Source organism: Helicoverpa armigera, chromosome 21 (assembly GCF_030705265.1).
Source record: "Helicoverpa armigera isolate CAAS_96S chromosome 21, ASM3070526v1, whole genome shotgun sequence".
Classification (NCBI taxonomy): domain Eukaryota; kingdom Metazoa; phylum Arthropoda; class Insecta; order Lepidoptera; family Noctuidae; genus Helicoverpa; species Helicoverpa armigera.
In genome coordinates this window covers 5,706,150-5,724,532 of record NC_087140.1, presented here as the reverse complement: position 1 = coordinate 5,724,532, position 18,383 = coordinate 5,706,150, and the positions used below count along the sequence as shown (strand labels likewise).

At 38.2% G+C, this 18,383-nt stretch overlaps 1 protein-coding gene across 3 annotated transcripts in view; it reads left to right on the top strand.

The window, feature by feature from the left end:
• Positions 1-18,285, top strand: part of LOC110377121 (lateral signaling target protein 2 homolog) — a 41,975-nt gene extending 23,690 nt beyond the window's left edge. The window contains exons 3-14 of one of the 3 annotated variants that reach the window (XM_064040059.1): positions 4,405-4,542; positions 7,050-7,240; positions 9,094-9,241; positions 9,739-9,844; positions 10,262-10,417; positions 11,064-11,172; positions 11,394-12,980; positions 13,295-13,399; positions 13,865-14,067; positions 14,611-14,812; positions 15,240-15,364; positions 15,843-18,285. In XM_064040059.1, the coding sequence (XP_063896129.1) occupies positions 4,405-4,542; positions 7,050-7,240; positions 9,094-9,241; positions 9,739-9,844; positions 10,262-10,417; positions 11,064-11,172; positions 11,394-12,980; positions 13,295-13,399; positions 13,865-14,067; positions 14,611-14,812; positions 15,240-15,364; positions 15,843-15,985 (3,213 nt within the window). In that variant the 3' untranslated portion in view covers positions 15,986-18,285. Of the gene's footprint in view, positions 1-4,404; positions 4,543-7,049; positions 7,241-7,629; positions 7,833-7,979; positions 8,129-9,093; positions 9,242-9,738; positions 9,845-10,261; positions 10,418-11,063; positions 11,173-11,393; positions 12,981-13,294; positions 13,400-13,864; positions 14,068-14,610; positions 14,813-15,239; positions 15,365-15,842 lie in introns of those variants that run through there. The other 2 variants (XM_064040060.1, XM_049849125.2) reach the window with 2 other exon arrangements.
• Positions 18,286-18,383: the final 98 nt, after the last annotated feature.

Here is an 18,383-nt window from a genome sequence, read left to right as displayed (position 1 = left end):
TAAACACAAACTCGGTCAAGTAATGTGCATGCGTAACGGGCGGGTTCAGACCTAATTAGTGGTTACGAAAACCGATCGAGCTGCAACGTGACTGAGGAACGTCACTCAATAAATTGACGCAGAAGGCCAAGGGCTCTATTGTGACACGTGGAAATACAGGTCTGTGTCGATAAGAGAGACACTTTAGCTACTAAAGTATTAAAGTTAGTTAGTAGCTATCTGGATGACTTGTGAAGCCAAACTTCGGCTACACTGCCAATTCTGAAGTCATATAGATGTCTATAAGGATCAATGAAAATGCAAGGGACGCATAAAGAAGCATATTGCTGACCTCTAAAGTCAGTAATTAGAAGCGAAGAAACCATATTTTGCTATGCACAATTTTGTTGCTCTTTTCATTTTTGTTGGTTGATATATCGATAGGTTTTCATCAAATAACAGTAGTGTAACCTATTGCATAGACTGAAACTTCTTTACCATACATTATGAACAAAACTATGCCACCGTGTTACCAGTGGTACTATGTTTAGCTTTAATTGCTGCCACTCAATTTAAATATGGAGATCGTTTTGATTTGAAACCTAATTAACAAGCCGGATATTTTATGGGGAAAGGGAGTTAATTAAGGTTCGCATAATTTCCTTTTTGAAAGGTCAAAGGTTAACGAGATTCCGTCTGCTAAATCCTTAGTACTTAACAGACCTTTATTGTTTTGGACGAGAATGAAATTTTTGTAAATAGGCGAAACGTTTCATCTTCATGAAATCCGAATGGGTCCTCTTTCATCATCTACGTAGCTTTCTTCTCAATGTTGGGAACGGCTTCCATTCTAACCAAACACAGATCAGTACCAGTGTTTTCTGGTTCTCTTTGATTTGTTATAAATGTTATTTTAAGCGAATTAGACCTATAATCTACGAAAAATAAAGTCAAGTGACTTATTTTCATATGCAACCCCATTTTAGCTACATTTATGACTGATAAGTTGGCCGTGCTGAAGCATACGGGTATAATTTATAGCACTGTCGCCTGGCTTGCTAATAACTTACCTTGTTTACATAGATTAGTATGTATTATATGTATGTATGTTTGCACTAATTTCCTGCTCCAAGAATCAACGCACAAAGAATTTTAAATGTCACTTTACTTAAATGTTATATAATACTGTTAGATGTATATTTTTCTGTTGCTGATAAAGTTTTATTTAGTAACAGAATATTAATGTTAAGGAGAAGGTTTTTCATAATTTCTCAGCACACAAGCCCATTAATTTAACATGGTAAAAGTAGATTTGAAAATATGGGTCTCCAGTAACCGTTAAATTTTTTCCTTCCTCAATTTCCAATTTATTTTCTTATCTTTACCCTTTGGTTTTGTGACCTCTCGCTGGTTGTATTACGTAATTAAACTATCTCATCAATACTGCTCGGTTTTCCTTCCTCACCACTGGCGGAAAGACTTAACTTTACTGTCTTTGTCATAATCACTATTAAAACCATATTTAAACACGTGTTTAGTGTTAACAAGCACAATCTTATTAATTCTACTAAAGCAGAGGCGCTTGAAATACTAATTTCATTATATTAACACGAATCCATTAGAAACTGCGGTTAGATCACGAACAGACCAAATGAAGTTATTTGCGTGTTTAAAAGCATTTACCAAGTGGAACGCTCACTCGACTATCTGTAGCTAGAATAATTCACAAAAGATTCATAACACTACATCACTCAATAGTTTTATCAGTGCAGGCGAACGTGGAAAATAACGCTGTTTTAGGACATAACAAATATCATACAATGTTTTAGAACAGTTGTACGGTAGACTGCACATCAGTGGTAACTGTCATGCACCTTAACTCAATAGCAATAAGTACGATTCTCCTATAAAACTGTTACCACTGACCTGAAGTTGACTGTACAGCTGGTATCTGCGACCACGTGTGGTCTATGCTTATCAGTATGCATGTGTATGTACTGTAGACAAAATAGTAAGTGTGTCAGTAATCAATCATGACTTTGTGGGACTTTGTAGTGTCTTAAAATCGTCGATCGTATTGGCTTGGGTTGGTTCGTCATCTATGACAACTCTTTGATTGATTTGTAATAAAAACTTCTTATTAACCATATAATATGAAACGTGATTTGGACTTGGTTTGGATTTATTTGTTGGTAGGTATTGTATTTGTTGAATGATGGTTGGGTCCATTGTACAACAAAATTGTCGTTTGAGATGTTGTCATGCCTCATTTCAAATCAATGTTTCAAAGCAGTCTACTAATACAAAGCTGCAGCATAAGTTACTACTTACGCGGAATGCCTGGCGCCAGTTTTATTATCTCTAGTCTAAAACAAATCTTATTTAGCTGTGTGTACAATATGTTTATGTCATAATACATTGTTGTTATCTCTCTCATTACAATTTAAGTACTGGGCTGAGAGCTCATTACGAAGTACAAGGTGAGCGAGATTTTAGTGTAAGAAAGATAATACGAGCTCTGATATTTCTAGTACCTCGCTAAATCTAACTTCTCAGTACATACGGCCTATGTTCATTAAGTACTTTACATGTACGTAAGTGTTCTCCCGAACTCATTCATACTTTGGAAAGCACTATTATTAGTAAGGGCTTTGAGCTACGTTTTACAGTCTGTTACCAATCGGTTGGCTTCACCCAGTCTTTGGAAGATTCGGTTCGCATAACAGGTGTTTGTGTGACTAAGTAGTGTTTGCATATAATTATAGGTTGGTTACATATTATTTATAGGTACTTCCTTGTAGGTACATTACTAAGTACGATGTTCTTTGTTTTTGTCTTGGCTTCGATTCCTGTTCGACTAGATAAGTTTGTAAGTTGGAAGACGGACCACAGTGTTGAAACTACGTTGGTATTTCATACTAACCATAAAATTGGCTTACAATCGCCAACGACTTGACACCATAGTGTGGCAATAAACCTAATAAAATAACTTGAATTCACACAAAACTTAACGACATAGCAGCTGCATAGTATATTGTTTATATAATAACTATAAAATTTATCGCGTGAACACGTAATGTGGTGTAGCACGCTTATGTTTCGACTTTATACGTTCTAGTCTGATCGTAGCGGGTAAGATTTCATGCTCATTAGTTCTCTACAGTTTTCTGTAACGACCTCTTTCATGCAGATCATTATGAAACGCTTCGTGCTTTAAATTAAATATAAAATGTTCGATGTAAGCGATTTTGTATGATACCCTAGTTGATTTTCAATCTCTTCCTAGTTACACTTAAATCTAAGCTTTTCTCCCAAGTTACTTGGCTTACCAGTTTCTATTAATATCCTGAGTCATTAAAGTTTCTCTTTGTATTAATGACTTAGCATTTAATTTTGTTTTAGCAATTCCGCCCGGAGACCTTTAGTGGTCATAAAATGTATCCTTTGGCGAATAAAAATATAAACCTGTCTAAACATGGTATAATTTACGAGTTCGTATAGATTGTTTCGTCTCACCACAAAAAGCGAAAGTTGATGCGTGTAAAATTGAGGATTTTAAAGCTATTAAAGTATTAGATGACTATCGAGTAACAGTTAAAGCCTCTGAAACACATGTAACACGTGTGACCGGATTTGACGCTTGACCTTTCGAGGCGACCTGTTCGTGCCAAAGTCGCGTGCATACTGAATTGAATGGTGACAGGTTGTTAACCCACCCAGCTGTAATACCACCTTCTATAACCTTAGCACTTCATTTTATTCGCGTGATAATCCAGTTTTTAGAATGAGGTTCGTAAAGATTTTGGGTTTTAATTTTGTTTGTTTTTATGACCTGATAAGTTGGTTCGTGTTTTTTTTGAAAACTTGAAATAATAACGTTGAAATATGGTTATGTGGTTAAGCACACCCTGACGTGTCACCATTAATGCTTATATTAGTTATAATAATAGAACAGTTCCCATTTAGAAATAGCGTTGTTTTATTAGTCAACTTCCTTAGTAGGTTCGTCATCTGTTAACAAGTCTCTATGATTTTCATTAGGGAAACCCATGATTGTGATGGAGTTTCCAGAACTCAGGCGGCATTTGGCAAATCCTTAGGTAGATATCTTTCCTTCCTTACTTATATTCATATTGTAGATGATACAAGTCATTAATCTTAAGTAAACAATATCTGTCTTGTTCTGTACTTGGCCCGAGTGAGTTTGGTTTACATCATTAACAAAATTACAGAAGTTGTTTCAATTGTTCGAAATTCATACCTGAAGCAGTGAATTACAAAATAAGTGTTAATAGCCGGGCCTCAAACAAAAGATCTGAAAGCCCGCAAACTGTCTTCTTCCTTTCTGTCACCATTAAAGGATATTAATAGATTATGTTCTAGTTCAGCCTTTCACTTACTTACCTCATGTTTTATTGTTTCCAGGACCGCGTACTAAACATCACAAGTCAGATAATGGACCAGTTGCTGGGTGACGAGCGGGTGGCGCGTGGCTTCCGAGTCAAGTTCCCAGAAGACGTGCTGCAAGACAACCTGGCTGGACAGCTTTGGTTTGGAGCTGAGGTTGGTACCATGGAGGTGGCTATCACAACATAAACGTGCTTTTATCATAAAACTACCGTTTACTTTTAAATTCATAGGGAACCAATTGTTTTAAGAATACTGACGTTTATGTTGTCGATGAACTTGGGCTTAAGTCGCATAGATGAAACTCATTTGTTTTAATAATTGTTTGGAGTTATTTTAGTTTTAGAGATTTTGCATAAGTACAGGTGCACTTACGGCCGTATCCAATATGTTATCTAAGTATCAGTTGTTTAGCTTACTAGAAATTGGAACTTGAACTTTTTATGGGGTAATATCAAAATTCTATCTCTAGTATGAAAACAAGAGGTAGAATATTGAGAACGTCCCCTAATGGGGAAGTCCTGTCCATCATCATATGTTCAGCAGATAATGTTGATAGGTATTTGAATCTAGAGCATTCTTTCTTGATCCGCTATAGAATCTTTGAGGAAGCAAAGAGAACAATTAAAATATTTTGCGTCTGTTTACTTAAAGTATACAACATAACAATATGATGATACATATGTGCATGATAAACAAAAAATATAAATTATCGAGGGGTAACTAAAGGGTCTTCTACATTAAAATTAATATTGTGATGGTCACGCAATCTTACAAACATTGCCAAATCATAGTGACGGCATTCAAGCGACAACAAAAACATATGATTAAGATCTTTTAAGCCACATAGTTCATTGTACTTGATAAATAAATTGATGCAAAATCATACAGGCAGGACGATTCGTCATTGTCAAATATCAATTGATAGAAGAAATAAAACTATTTTGGTTATTTGCTATCATATTGTCCCCATTTTAAGTAGCTCTTTGTAACTAATACAAGACATCATTTCGGTTCCTCTCTTTTGAAAAATGTAGCGTTATTCAACAAATTTAGATTTTTTCCTTTTATTCTATGTCGGATATTCAGGATGCAATAAGACTAAGCTCATAGTTTAATCATAACTTTAGGTAAAGATCTTGTAAAGGTCTTGTTAAGTTATTTTTCCTTAGTATCCTCAGAGGCCTTTCGAAACATAGGAATATGTTAGCTATAGCAAAACAATACTCACGTACTTAATAAACTATGTCACGCCTACTTCCTAAGTAAATATCGATTATTTACCGTATAACAACATTCTGTGCTTAATATTTGGGTACCTATTACGTTTAGAAATAGAATCCGGTGTTCTTTCAAGGTCAGACTTGATTATTAATTAACTCTTGAGGAGGTTGGTATTTGAGTTACCTATTTCTGTTTCAAAATGTAATCGCTGAAAAGTTCCAGTTGCGGTTTTTTGGAAAGAATTTGGAAAAAGATTCCACCATTGCCTACTTTTGCTTTACACAGCTAGAAATAAGTTATTATCCAAATTGGTGAGCCGATAGTCATCTATTCATACGAACTAAGTTTTCTTATTTATAGTTTATGAGTAAGAAAGAACCTTTCATGGGCGTAACATTGATGACCCACCAACTGTAACGCACAACCTTATGCCCATCCTATTTGATTATATTGTAAGAAAATGGCGGCCTTAGTAGTTATGTTGGTACCAGTAGTAATTAAAATATGAGTCACGCAAACTGAGTAAGCATAGGTACACAAACACGCACTTTGATATTAGTTTATGTATGTATATTTAAACTGCCCATTGACATGTAGGTGCGTACGTTTATGTTATAATTTAAGTTCCATTTTGCTGACTAACTTATCATTTGACGTTCTAATGGATTAAGGGTTAAGGAAAAAAGGGTAGGCAAAGACGGGTTTCCGTCACAAGGGTGTATCGCGTCTGCCGTGGAAGAATACTTTAAATATGCAGGTATTGAGTGAAATGAGGTCGGTCAATATCGTCAAAGGTTATAAAGTTCTTTCAGCCTTATGGTCAACTATTGTGCTAGCTTACAATAGATTCTCTTCACAAAAAGATTATGCCCCACGTTCACCCTAGACGAAAATAGAAGCAATAATATTTTTATTAAGGTATTGATTGACCTTTATTTCGTATGTTTATGTAAGAAAGACCGCGTTATTTTTAGGACTTACGTGACTCAGTATTTCGCAGAATATTTTACTAAGATATTGTTTGATATCCATAAAAATACAATACAGCTGTGCCTTATTCGATACGCCTACATTACCTTACCTATATGTACAAAAGTAATTGTACTCGAAAGCTTTGCAAATGCTTTTACTTTCAACCTTTTTAAGACCTAGACTAACCAAATCTGGATGTGGCATAAAAGCCACATTCTTAGAATTGTGAATTGCCTTAACTTCTCTTTGCTCTTAATACTTCACTCCCATAAGTGGTCTAAAATCCTAGAAGTGTTTTAGGAACAGAATCACAATAATGAGCCTTAGGTGCGCCATTAAAGGTGCTCAAGATACGCCATCATACCCAACTAATTTCCTGCACTTACCTACCTTATTTTTATTTACTTCTATTTAGGACTATGTTTATAACTAAAAAGTTAGTAACACAATGCATTTTATCATTCCAGTGCCTAGCCGCGGGCTCCTCGATAATGAATCGCGAGGAGGAATCAGCGGCCATGCGTCCGTTGGCAAAGGCGCTCACTCGAAGCTTGGAGACTGTTCGCTCTCTGCTGCGTGAGCAGTGCCTCAGGCCTCGAGGCATGGCACTGTCGCAGCATGACGATATGCTGCACGAGAGCCTTAGGATATTTGACAGGTTTGTTCTTCATTACCTATTCAAAGGCCCTAACTCGAAGCTTGGAGACGGTTCGCTCTCTGCTGCGGGAGCAGTGCCTCAGGCCTCGAGGCATGGCACTGTCGCAGCATGACGATATGCTGCACGAGAGCCTTAGGATATTTGACAGGTTTGTTCTTCATTACCTATCTGAAGGGGCTCTCTCGAAGCCTGGAGACTGTTCGCTCTCTGCTACGGGAGCAGTGCCTCAGGCCTCGAAGCATGGCGCTGTCGCAGCATGACGATATGCTGCACGAGAGCCTTAGGATATTTGACAGGTTTGTTCTTCATTACCTATCTAAAGGCGCTCACTCGAAGCCTGGAGACTGTTCGCTCTCTGCTGCGGGAGCAGTGCCTCAGGCCTCGAGGCATGGCACTGTCGCAGCATGACGATATGCTGCACGAGAGCCTTAGGATATTTGACAGGTTTGTTCTTCATTACCTATCTTAAAGCGCTCACTCGAAGCTTGGAGACTGTTCGCTCTCTGCTACGGGAGCAGTGCCTCAGGCCTCGAGGCATGGCACTGTCGCAGCATGACGATATGCTGCACGAGAGCCTTAGGATATTTGACAGGTTTGTTCTTCATTACCCATCTAAAGGCGCTCACTCTAAGCTTGGAGACTGTTCGCTCTCTGCTGCGAGAGCAGTGCCTCAGGCCTCGAGGCATGGCGCTGTCGCAGCATGACGATATGCTGCACGAGAGCCTTAGGATATTTGACAGGTTTGTTCTTCATTACCCATCTAAAGGCGCTCACTCTAAGCTTGTAGACTGTTCGCTCTCTGCTGCGAGAGCAGTGCCTCAGGCCTCGAGGCATGGCGCTGTCGCAGCATGACGATATGCTGCACGAGAGCCTTAGGATATTTGACAGGTTTGTTCTTCGATTTCTCTTATTTCATTCCCTTCTAGAGGTGCTGTAGTTAGGTTATTTTGAGCAGTGCAATAAATGTCACCGTTCAGAGACGGGGCTTGAAGTCACTGAAAATTACATCGTTCACATTCGAGAACCATATTTGACAGGTTTCCTATCTTAATCCTCTTAATTTTTGTTAATACCTAGAGAAACTACCTTCATTGTTCAGAGACGGGGCTTGCATTCACTAAAGATTACAGGAGATATCTATCTAGAAACCAACGACTAAAAGAATCCTATTCAGCCAAATATTTCCTCAAAATGTTCAAAGGGACCTAGAAGTCAGTTTGTTAAACTTCTGCTCGGAATTCTATTACAACACTTTTCCACAGCAAAAGCACACGTGCACTAGAATATTATGCGGCCTTCTTTGAGTAATTGAAACGATATCTATAGTAGCATTCAGCAGGTAATTCAACTACATCACGTTTATTGAAATCACGTGCTCCAATCTAGATAAGAGTAGGGGTCATCTTAAGATAATTTTACGTCACAGATGTGAACTTTAATAGTATTGAAATTGCTTGACATGTGCTTCCATCGTGGTGACCGATAGGCAAACGATAGGAATTAGAAATACTAACAGTATAGATAATTTTAGCGCTCTGTGTATTAACTCAGAATGTGTAAATATTAACTCAAATTTCAGAAGGCAATTTTGATTTGCATATTTTTTTTTAAGTCCATTTATATGCCTAAAACCTAGATCCATACGAGACAACAATATATCATCAATTGTTATACATATTTGAAATACGAGTACTGCAGCATATGAGAAGTGTATAAGTTTTTAGGTACCTGAAAAAATAGGTACCTATTAATCCTAAAACATCCAATTTCCTCCAGAAATTCCGTACAATCATTAATTGTTGATGTAATTTATTAATATGCACCAATTTTAAAATTTAACTTGTTATTTCCAGGTTGTTCGCGGAGTTCGAACTATGCTACGTCAGCGCTATGGTGAATGTTAAGACCCCGCACGAGTTTGAAGCACAACAGCTGATCTGTGTTCTGTTTTCCGAGAGCTTGAGGCGGGCGCTTAAACAGAACTTGCTCACTCAAGAACAGGTTGGTAAAACTGATAGGTCATCTAATAAAAACTTCATGTGTACCAGCTATGAAGATTGTCCATGGAGTTTCTTGTCGGTTCTTCCCCATGAGACCAACCCTTGAGACCGTGCATTAGGTATATTTGAAATAAATGAATATGACTGATTTTATAAATTAGAGAAATGTCAAGCATAATTGGCTAAACGAAATAATAACGGATCATAAGTTGCTAGAATGCGTGATGTTTCGCACTTGAAAGTCTTACTATATAGGTCAGACAGGCAGTCACTTAATTTAAAACACTCATACTCAGCTGCATGCGGTTAGACTGAAAGCCAAGCCCAATATAATTGGCAAAAGACTGGGCAGATAAGGGATGATGACTCGCAAGATGAGATGACTTATTTTGGCTGAAATAGTTTTGGATACCTAATATCTTGCTATTATTTACTTGATGTTAAACCAAGATGAAAGTTTTGTACCTGCATTAAAAATATTTATTTATCCGTTTCCAGGTGGATTCATACGACCCTGCCCTCATGTTCGCTGTGCCGAGGCTGGCTATAGTCAGCGGATTGCTGATATACTCCAGCGGACCACTCAGCATTGATAAATCACCAGGTAACATATTTTAATGCTTATTATTTAACACATAAAATATTCTTAGACACACAGTTAGAACTCCGGGATCCTTGTATGCCATTGCGTGGGATTACTTTTACTCAAATCACAGTCATTTGTTCAAGCATTGATTATAAGCAATTCTGTTGAGTATATGCTTGCGAGTTGGATAGTTTACCTCGGCCATACTAGTATATTAGTACCGTACCACAATTAGGTAATATTGTTTCTGACATGTCTACTGATTGACAGACTTTAAATTGTATAAAGACCGTCATTTGAGTGATGTATGGCACCTTATGTTATAGCCCTAATGTCTTTGCAATATTGTCTCGTGCAAAATACCTTATTGATATTTGACTTACAATTTTGATAAGGTCTTAATGTAATTTTACCATTTGTTTGTCCATATTCCAGAGGAGATGTCGGACATGTTCCGTCCGTTCCGCACTCTGCTGCACAAGATCCGGTCGCTGCTGTGGACGCTGGACCGCCGCGAGCTGCTCGCGCTCGAGCGGCTGCTCTGCACCAACGAGGACATCTCCAACCTGGCCGCGTTGGACCTGCCCAACGGTATGTTGTCATCTGCCAAGCCTTTTCCTAATATATTCGACTCCAATTTAGTTGAGAAAAGGCAAGCCAGATGGTGATGTCGAAGCTCAACCATTCTGTAAGACCTGGTCCTCAGTAGCCTCATACTCTATAGCGGGCGGCTTTTCGTCCGCCGGCTCGGGCGGGTCGGGCGACTGGTTCATTAAGAAGACAGACTTCAGTATGTTTCGCAAGTCTGCTGCTGTCTTTCCAATATATTCGACCCCAACATAGTTGAGAAAAGGATACGGAGGACATCCTTTTCCCTACTATGTTAGGGTCGGCCTCCAGTCTAAACGGATACGGCTGTGTACCAATGTTTTCCATGGAGCGATTGTCTATCTGACTCACTCAACCCATTTACCCGCATGGTCCCTTGTCAAACTTTCTGGGTTCTGACTACCCGTAACTTAAATAATTTAACGGATTTTCTGAAACATAGAGGAAGTCGATATGACATAGATGGTCACCCATCCACAGAAAGACTGTGGTGAACGTTGCGTTACGTTATGATTGATCGACCCGTGCGGCTTTTAATTTAGCCACAAGCTTTTGCTGTAAAATTGTGCAATGATTACCTATGTCCTGCGTTATCACTATTTCAATGATGCATCCTTTAATTTTCCAGACCCTGAATCGTCGAACGACTGGTCATGTCCCTACCCAGACTTGGGAGAGTTCGTGTCGAGATTCTACGCCGACCACGCTAACTGCCGCGACTTATACTCGCATCAAAGGTACGCACAGTATTTTAACTCAAAACTTATTTATTTCTGCGAATATGGGTACATGTGGATCTTATTTATTCTATTTATCATTGTATACAATTCTTTCTAACACAATGGAATAGTTCAATATGAAAATAAAAACATCGTATTTGTGTTTTGGTAATCCTACTCTTTTGAATAAATTGCTATTTTACATTCGCTATTCTAAATCTCATCTCTTTACTTCACAGCTCAACAGAACCAATAATAACAGACGGCGACTATCTCCCCGACAACATAGAAGTGATGACTCCCATTATAGACGGTCTACGTCGTCTCAGCGAGGGCACTGACCCTACCGACCATCTCTCCGAACACGACACCAACAAGACTTCCCGACACTACTCTGACACAACCAGCACTGACACATTCCAGACCACAGACAGCAGAGAATACATCGACAGAACAAGAAAAACTAGCAAAGCAGAAAGCAGCGACCTCTCTTCTCTAAGAAACTTGTCCACAAACGGCCTAATGATGTTCGATCCTTTAGTTATTAACGCCGTCTCTGCCTCAACTAGTGATACAAACAGACAGTTGCCAGATCATGATCTAGTGACGTCATTAAACGAACAAGTCACAGAAATCGCTGATCGATTGTCCTCGATAGCTGCTAGTGATGTCGATATTATCGATCACAATCACTCGTTTTCCACAAATGATGTCCCTACACTCATATCGACTGATGATTCGGAGGCGTACGGGTTTTCTGGTCCGAGAAATGAGCAGTTGAGTTGTTTGCCTTCAACGAGTCACGGGTATTTGATACCAAATGCTATCAGCCACGAACCAGCGGTACTGTCCTCTCTATCACATAATAACTCTGCGGTTTTTAACCAAGAAGATGAATCCGGCAGCGAACTTAACGGTGCAATGCTAAACTCTGATCTCCCGCTCATTATCCCTGACAATATTGACGCGGACATTGTAAATACTAATATATCGATAGCTAACGCCAATTTAAGTTCGCTTCTACTAACCAATGAGGAGTATAATACTTTAGAAAGTGAAGCGGCCGATGATGATAATACAAGTTTCCATTCAGCTAAGAGGACGATAGACGCGGAGGATGAAAGAGTTAAGTTTATGTTAGGTTACGAAAGCGACCACGAGTCCCCGGTCGACTCGGGCGTCAGTACTGAGAACACTAGTTTAGATAGATCGCCCGACACCGACCAGAGTAAAGATATCAAAGACAATCATTTCATGCAACAAAACAGGGTACTAAAAAGTCCGGATGCGGAAGCGGATGATGACAAACACACCAAAAACACGCTAGAGAGTTCCTTTTCCGATGTAAATAATGACGTTACTGTAAATATTAATTATGTGGAAGACGAGAGCAGTAAGAACGAAGCTGGGGCGTCTTCATCTATAATGGATAAGGTTATCAATAGGTTAAGTTCTGACGAGGAAGGGTTGAATGAGGCGACTAATGTAAATAGCGAGGCAAGAAGAGTTCTCCATGATTGGGGTGCAAACGCTACTGAAGAAGAATATAGAACGATCGATGAAGTGATTACAGAGTTGAGAAGACATAGAGAGTCTGATAAGAAGATTAGTTCGCTAGTTGACGAAGACAATAATGTTAGTTCTAACGCCGATGTTGGCCCGTCCCAATGTAGCAGCCGGCCCAAGAAGAGTCGGAAGGCTAATACTAAGATTAAGAAGAAAAAGAGTAAGATATGGTCGCGTGGCATGGTGATATTAGATAATCGCTCGGCACAGAACGAAAATAGCCCTTTGAGATTGAATTTGGATCATTTTGTTGATGAGAGGTGAGTTTTTTTATTCATTACGTATTTTATTTAATTTTGATGATATTTGGCTCAGTAAATCATCGTGACATTTTGTCAGAGATTCATCAATTTTACACAAATAAACAAAAGGTCTTGTGCAGATTCTAAAGACACTCTTTAATTACATTGCTACATTCTTTAATTTATTTATTAATAGCCAAAACTTATCAAAATATATGTATGTTCTATTTATTATCAGAGCCACGCTTCTAGCTGTAAAGGCATATGTTGAAGTTATTAAAATACTATGCTAGTTCTTCAGCTTAATTTAATAGTAATATGTTTGATTTCAGTGGTACATCTTGCGGTGCGTCAGAATGCGCGGACGACGAACAAATAGCTCTCGCTTTACAAGCGCAGGAACTCGCCGCCAGACAACATGCAAGAGGGAAGTTCAAGTGAGTATATAAACAAAACAAACAGGAAAATAACCATAGCTAAGATATATAATATTGATGTTCTTAGTACATAGAGAGGTGTTACAAGCCCTGCAAATAACCTAAACCCTACATACAATATTAATAGTTGTCGCCAAACTTTTTGTCGTCTCGGTAAATTGCAAGAGTCTCTATGCAAAAACCAATTTTGAGTATTAGAGGGGGTCGGGGAGAAATATGGTGAAACATGAACAAGAAACGTACTTTTGCTTAGAATATAGTGGCAAACCGCCTTTGAATTTTGCGAAAAATATACTAAGCTTCTATGTGAAAAAGTATAATGTATATGCGAGAGACACCTGAAAGTGCATACTCAATTTATACGATACATATTTCTAGTATAGGTACTTTAAATCCATCTACATATTATATATTTCACATTATCCCCAAAAACTCACTAACATTACCCATGTTTCATTCTTTCAGATCAAGCGAAGACCTGATCCACCGTCTCTTCGTATGTATAGCGGGAGTCGCGGACCAGTTACAGACGAATTTCGCGGCCGACTTGCGAAACATACTGAAGTCTGTGTTCCTGATGAACCAGTCGCCCGACCCGCCTGAACCGGTGGATGAGAAGCCGCCCGCTATTGAGTATGAAGCTACTGAGGACCAGGTTATACAGAATGGTGAGTTTTGACAGTGTTTTGTGTAGTTTATACACCATTTATTACCAGTTGTGTGGTGGTTGGGAGATCGTGGCTAAGTCAAAGTTGCGTCGATCGATTGTTTGTAAAGGGAATGCAATGCTTGGCGCGTTCGGTCCTTGGATAGGTGAACATCTTGACATGACGAGTTCTTCCGTGTTTCGGAAGCCACGATAAACTGGTGGGTGCCGGCTGTTACTCAAATATCTTTGACAGTCACAACCAGTGCTACCAAAGGCTGCCTGGGTAATTCAGTTAGGTCAGATAGACCGTCGCTCCTTTTAAAACACTGTTACTCACCTTTATTTGTTTAGATTGGAAGCCGACCTCAAAATAGTTGAGAAAAGGCTGGAGTAGTGGAGCAATGCGGGGTGTTGCGGTGCCGCACCTGGTCCTAACGTGCTTCAATTTTTGCTGCGTCCTTATATTGCGACCTATAAATTGTACACTTTGACCAACAAACTCTTCACTGTATTACCTATAAATACTTTATGTTTACACAAACATTGTTATTTACATTTCCAGGCAGCTCATTCGACAGCGTGTACTCAGCAGAGGAGGTATACGCTGACAGTGCATCAGACAGCACGTCGGACGGCAGCGGCCGCGTTCCGCGACGGAGCGCGGACGCCGAGCCCGCCGCGCCGCCCGAGCCGCAGCGACGCAAGAGTGTGGATGCGGGACATAACTTGCAAGCTTCTGTGTCTACTGGAGATCTTACTTATAGGTAATGTGGCTAAACAGTCTTATATGTAAAGCAGATTCATTGATTCGAAGATTTTGAAAAAAAAAAAATTGTTATACGTAAAAGAGAAGAGTTTTATATGACGTGGCGAATTCGCGTTTCTGTACTTCGTAGATAAAATTATATTTTTCTTAGACTTTAACATCAAAACATTCTGTCAACATCATATTAAGATTTCTTAGTATTCCGGGTATATATTAATTCATTTTTACCCTAGACTTGGCCCTAGAAATTTCCAATCTATGTAAGTTGTAACCAGACCCTTGCCGTTATTACCGCAAACTTACCTGGTCCATGTCAACAGGCTGGCATAAACCTGCTTGTCATGCCAACAGCATAAACCCGTAGGCACTGCCGTCGGCACTCTGTATAGAAAACCTATAGTTATACTTATATAATGTGTATGCAGGGAGGAGCGAGCGCCAGCCCCAGAGCGTCTCCCCGAGTGGGTGCCCGACATCGCGGCGCCCGCCTGCATGCGATGTGCCGCACACTTCACCGCCTTCCGACGCCGACACCACTGCCGCAACTGTGGTATGTATATCCGTCTTTTACAAACATTTCAGAATATTCCACGGTAGAAAATACAGAAACAGAGCCTGTAAACATCTAATACGGCTAGCCATTGCACGGATTTTGATGTAGTTTTCACCAAGCAATAGAAATAACGCAAAACATTTGTATTGCGAAATTGTTGCCAATGCAAGGAATTATAGCTATCCTGGACACATCATAGCGCTAGAAGCTTTCAGAAAATGTACTCCCAATAATAATGTTAAAAATCAGTGGTCATAAACCATTTTACATAAACCCGTTTCAAATCACATTGTATTAGCGAGCATGTGGACACCTTGCCTAAACTGCCTACCGCATAATCTTTTCCCTCTCGTCTCAATTCATCCTAACGTCGTCTGGAAGAGATCACTCTCAGCGATAAGACTGCCCATTATGTCACATACTTTAATTTCTAAATTCTAACTTCTTCTAACTAAACAACAATTACCACTTACAGGGAAAGTATTCTGCGCATCATGCAGCTCAAACTCAATTCCTTTACCCCGCTACGGCCAGTTAAAACCGGTTCGCGTCTGTGACGAGTGCTTTCGCTCCATCGCCAGCCACTGCCGCCGGCCGCAGCCCTCGCAGTATCGGTGAAATATTATGATATACACGCTAGCTGTTTATCGGCAGACTTATAGATGTCAGTGAGGTAAGCGTCAATCGTAGAGGTATGTATTTTTATTTCAAAGTCAAAGTCTTTAAAAGCTCTTTCGAAATGTCTGTCACGGTTCTTTGCTGTGGAAATGTAGTGCGTTGATCTTACTGGTCATTAAAAGACGTAACGGGGATAAAAAGTAGTGATGGTAATTAGTCTGTCTTTTAGATTAGCTGAAATCTTTTTATTTCAGCATAACCTAAAAACATAACTGAGATATAGCGCATTAAAGTTTGGAAGATTGTGACGTTACGGTTAAGATTCTACAAATTAAAATGTACTGTAACTTATTTTTTTTTTAGATTGTGGGGAAAAGATAAATATGAGTAATTTTTTTTGGCTAATCTAAAAAATGGAGTATTTACATGTTGTCATCTATTTTAAATCGGTCTTATGCCTGTAGTTTCATCCTATTAATACAATAATTAGGCCAAGTACGATTAAACTGCAGTATGCTCGAAGTGAGCTTTCAACCAAAAAAAGGAAATTCTCTTTCGTCATTCACATCTACATTTCTGCGAACCTCATACAATTGACGCTTACGCTCTACCGACGATAAAAGTTTGTTTAAGGCTAGTGTTGTTCATGAACTTTCTAGTTGTTATCATACTGTTGGAGTTAACCTTGTTTTTAAAAGATGGTCAAATTACGTCACGGTGAGGTATGATGTATCTAAGAAAAAATACAAGAATTTTACCGTCAGTTCGTTCTAAGAATATGTTCATATGGCGCTTCTTTGCGCAAAATTTGCGCAAACATATGGCTGGTATGTATGCGCAATATTATCTTTGCGCAAAAGGCATCATATGGATTATATCTTAATATTTCTGGATTGCCATTCTTCCAAAAAACATGACCTCTATAAAAACCAGGTTAGCGCCAGACATTTATATTCTTAACTATAAAGGTGAATTTATTCGTCTGATTTGTTTTATACTTATAACAATTGTTTATCAGACAGTGCATGATGGTTTAACAAAATGCCAAAATCTATGTTGAGTTCAAGTAAATTGTTAAATTAATTCTCCTTTGTATTCGTCCAAATAATGTATATTTACTATCATCCACGTGATATTTGAAATGTTATTCCAAAATACATTTTATTACCATTATATAGGGCGTATATTTGAATCGCAAGTAAGTTTCACTCATTTTGTTTATATTAACGAGTAGAAATATTAATTATTTTGCTTAGTTTGACTTATTTTTACTATTTTGTAGTTATATAAACGATATTGTTTTAGTTTCGATTCAAATATACGCCAATTATATTCCCCAAGTTTGTTGATAGCGGTGTTTAATAAATAAATAAAAATATGTATAGTTTGTTTCATATTGACTGATATAAATTTTCGTGTAAGGAATTTCCATATTTTGTTAGGTAGCTCTCTAAAATATTAATGTTGTTTGCTACGTGTTTTATTGTATAAGTTGTGTTGCTTGCAAATATCAATATGACGCGAACACCATTTCCTTAAAGACATTAGTGAATTGAACTATCATCACAAAACAAGTTTGATAACTGTCTTCCTTTCACAGAAAACAGGTTGTGTTTTAATATTTCTCAAAATTTTGTAGACCATAGAACTTAATTATTTCTCAAAAAGCTTTATAATAATTCAGATATTCTTGAACAGTCTTCCTTATTGCTCATATTTTTTAAGAACATAATTTGACCATCACAATCCGCCTCTGTTATGTGTATTTGTAAATAAACTTGGCATTTTAATGTTTCATAACTAGATGTGTCATTTCATCGCGTCTGCAAGCAACACATCGACATCGCCCCAAGATAAATAATGGAAATTGTTTCGTTTTAGAGTAGTTAGGGACATTCGAAAAATATATTTTTAAGAATACTATTGTCTGATTGAATTGTTAGGTCATTACTTTATTTAGTACTCCGAAGTGTTGGGACAGAAACTTCGCAAATATCGACATCGATATTCTGTCCCAACCCTACGGCCTACGAACCTAATATTAATCTACGACTTTAAATAAAAAATAAAACTTTAAAAAGATTCCATAATTTTTATATCCAACACTTTAGATTTTTAAGCATTCTTTTAATGTTAAGGTATAACGTTGAATGTTTGTAAATTTTGTAAAGCTAATGAGTGTATCCACGTACCCCATAGATTTTGTATATTGCAAATGGTGAATTATGATAGCTATTTTCAAAAAATGTTATAAGTGATAGGTATGATATTTTAACGTGTAAATAAATTTCGTTATTAGATATCAATGGTTTTATTTTGGTTCCCAACCTTGATAGACGAACTACGTTGTAGTTTATTGCACAGCTTTGGAAGAAAGTGACGATTTGAAAACCAATTT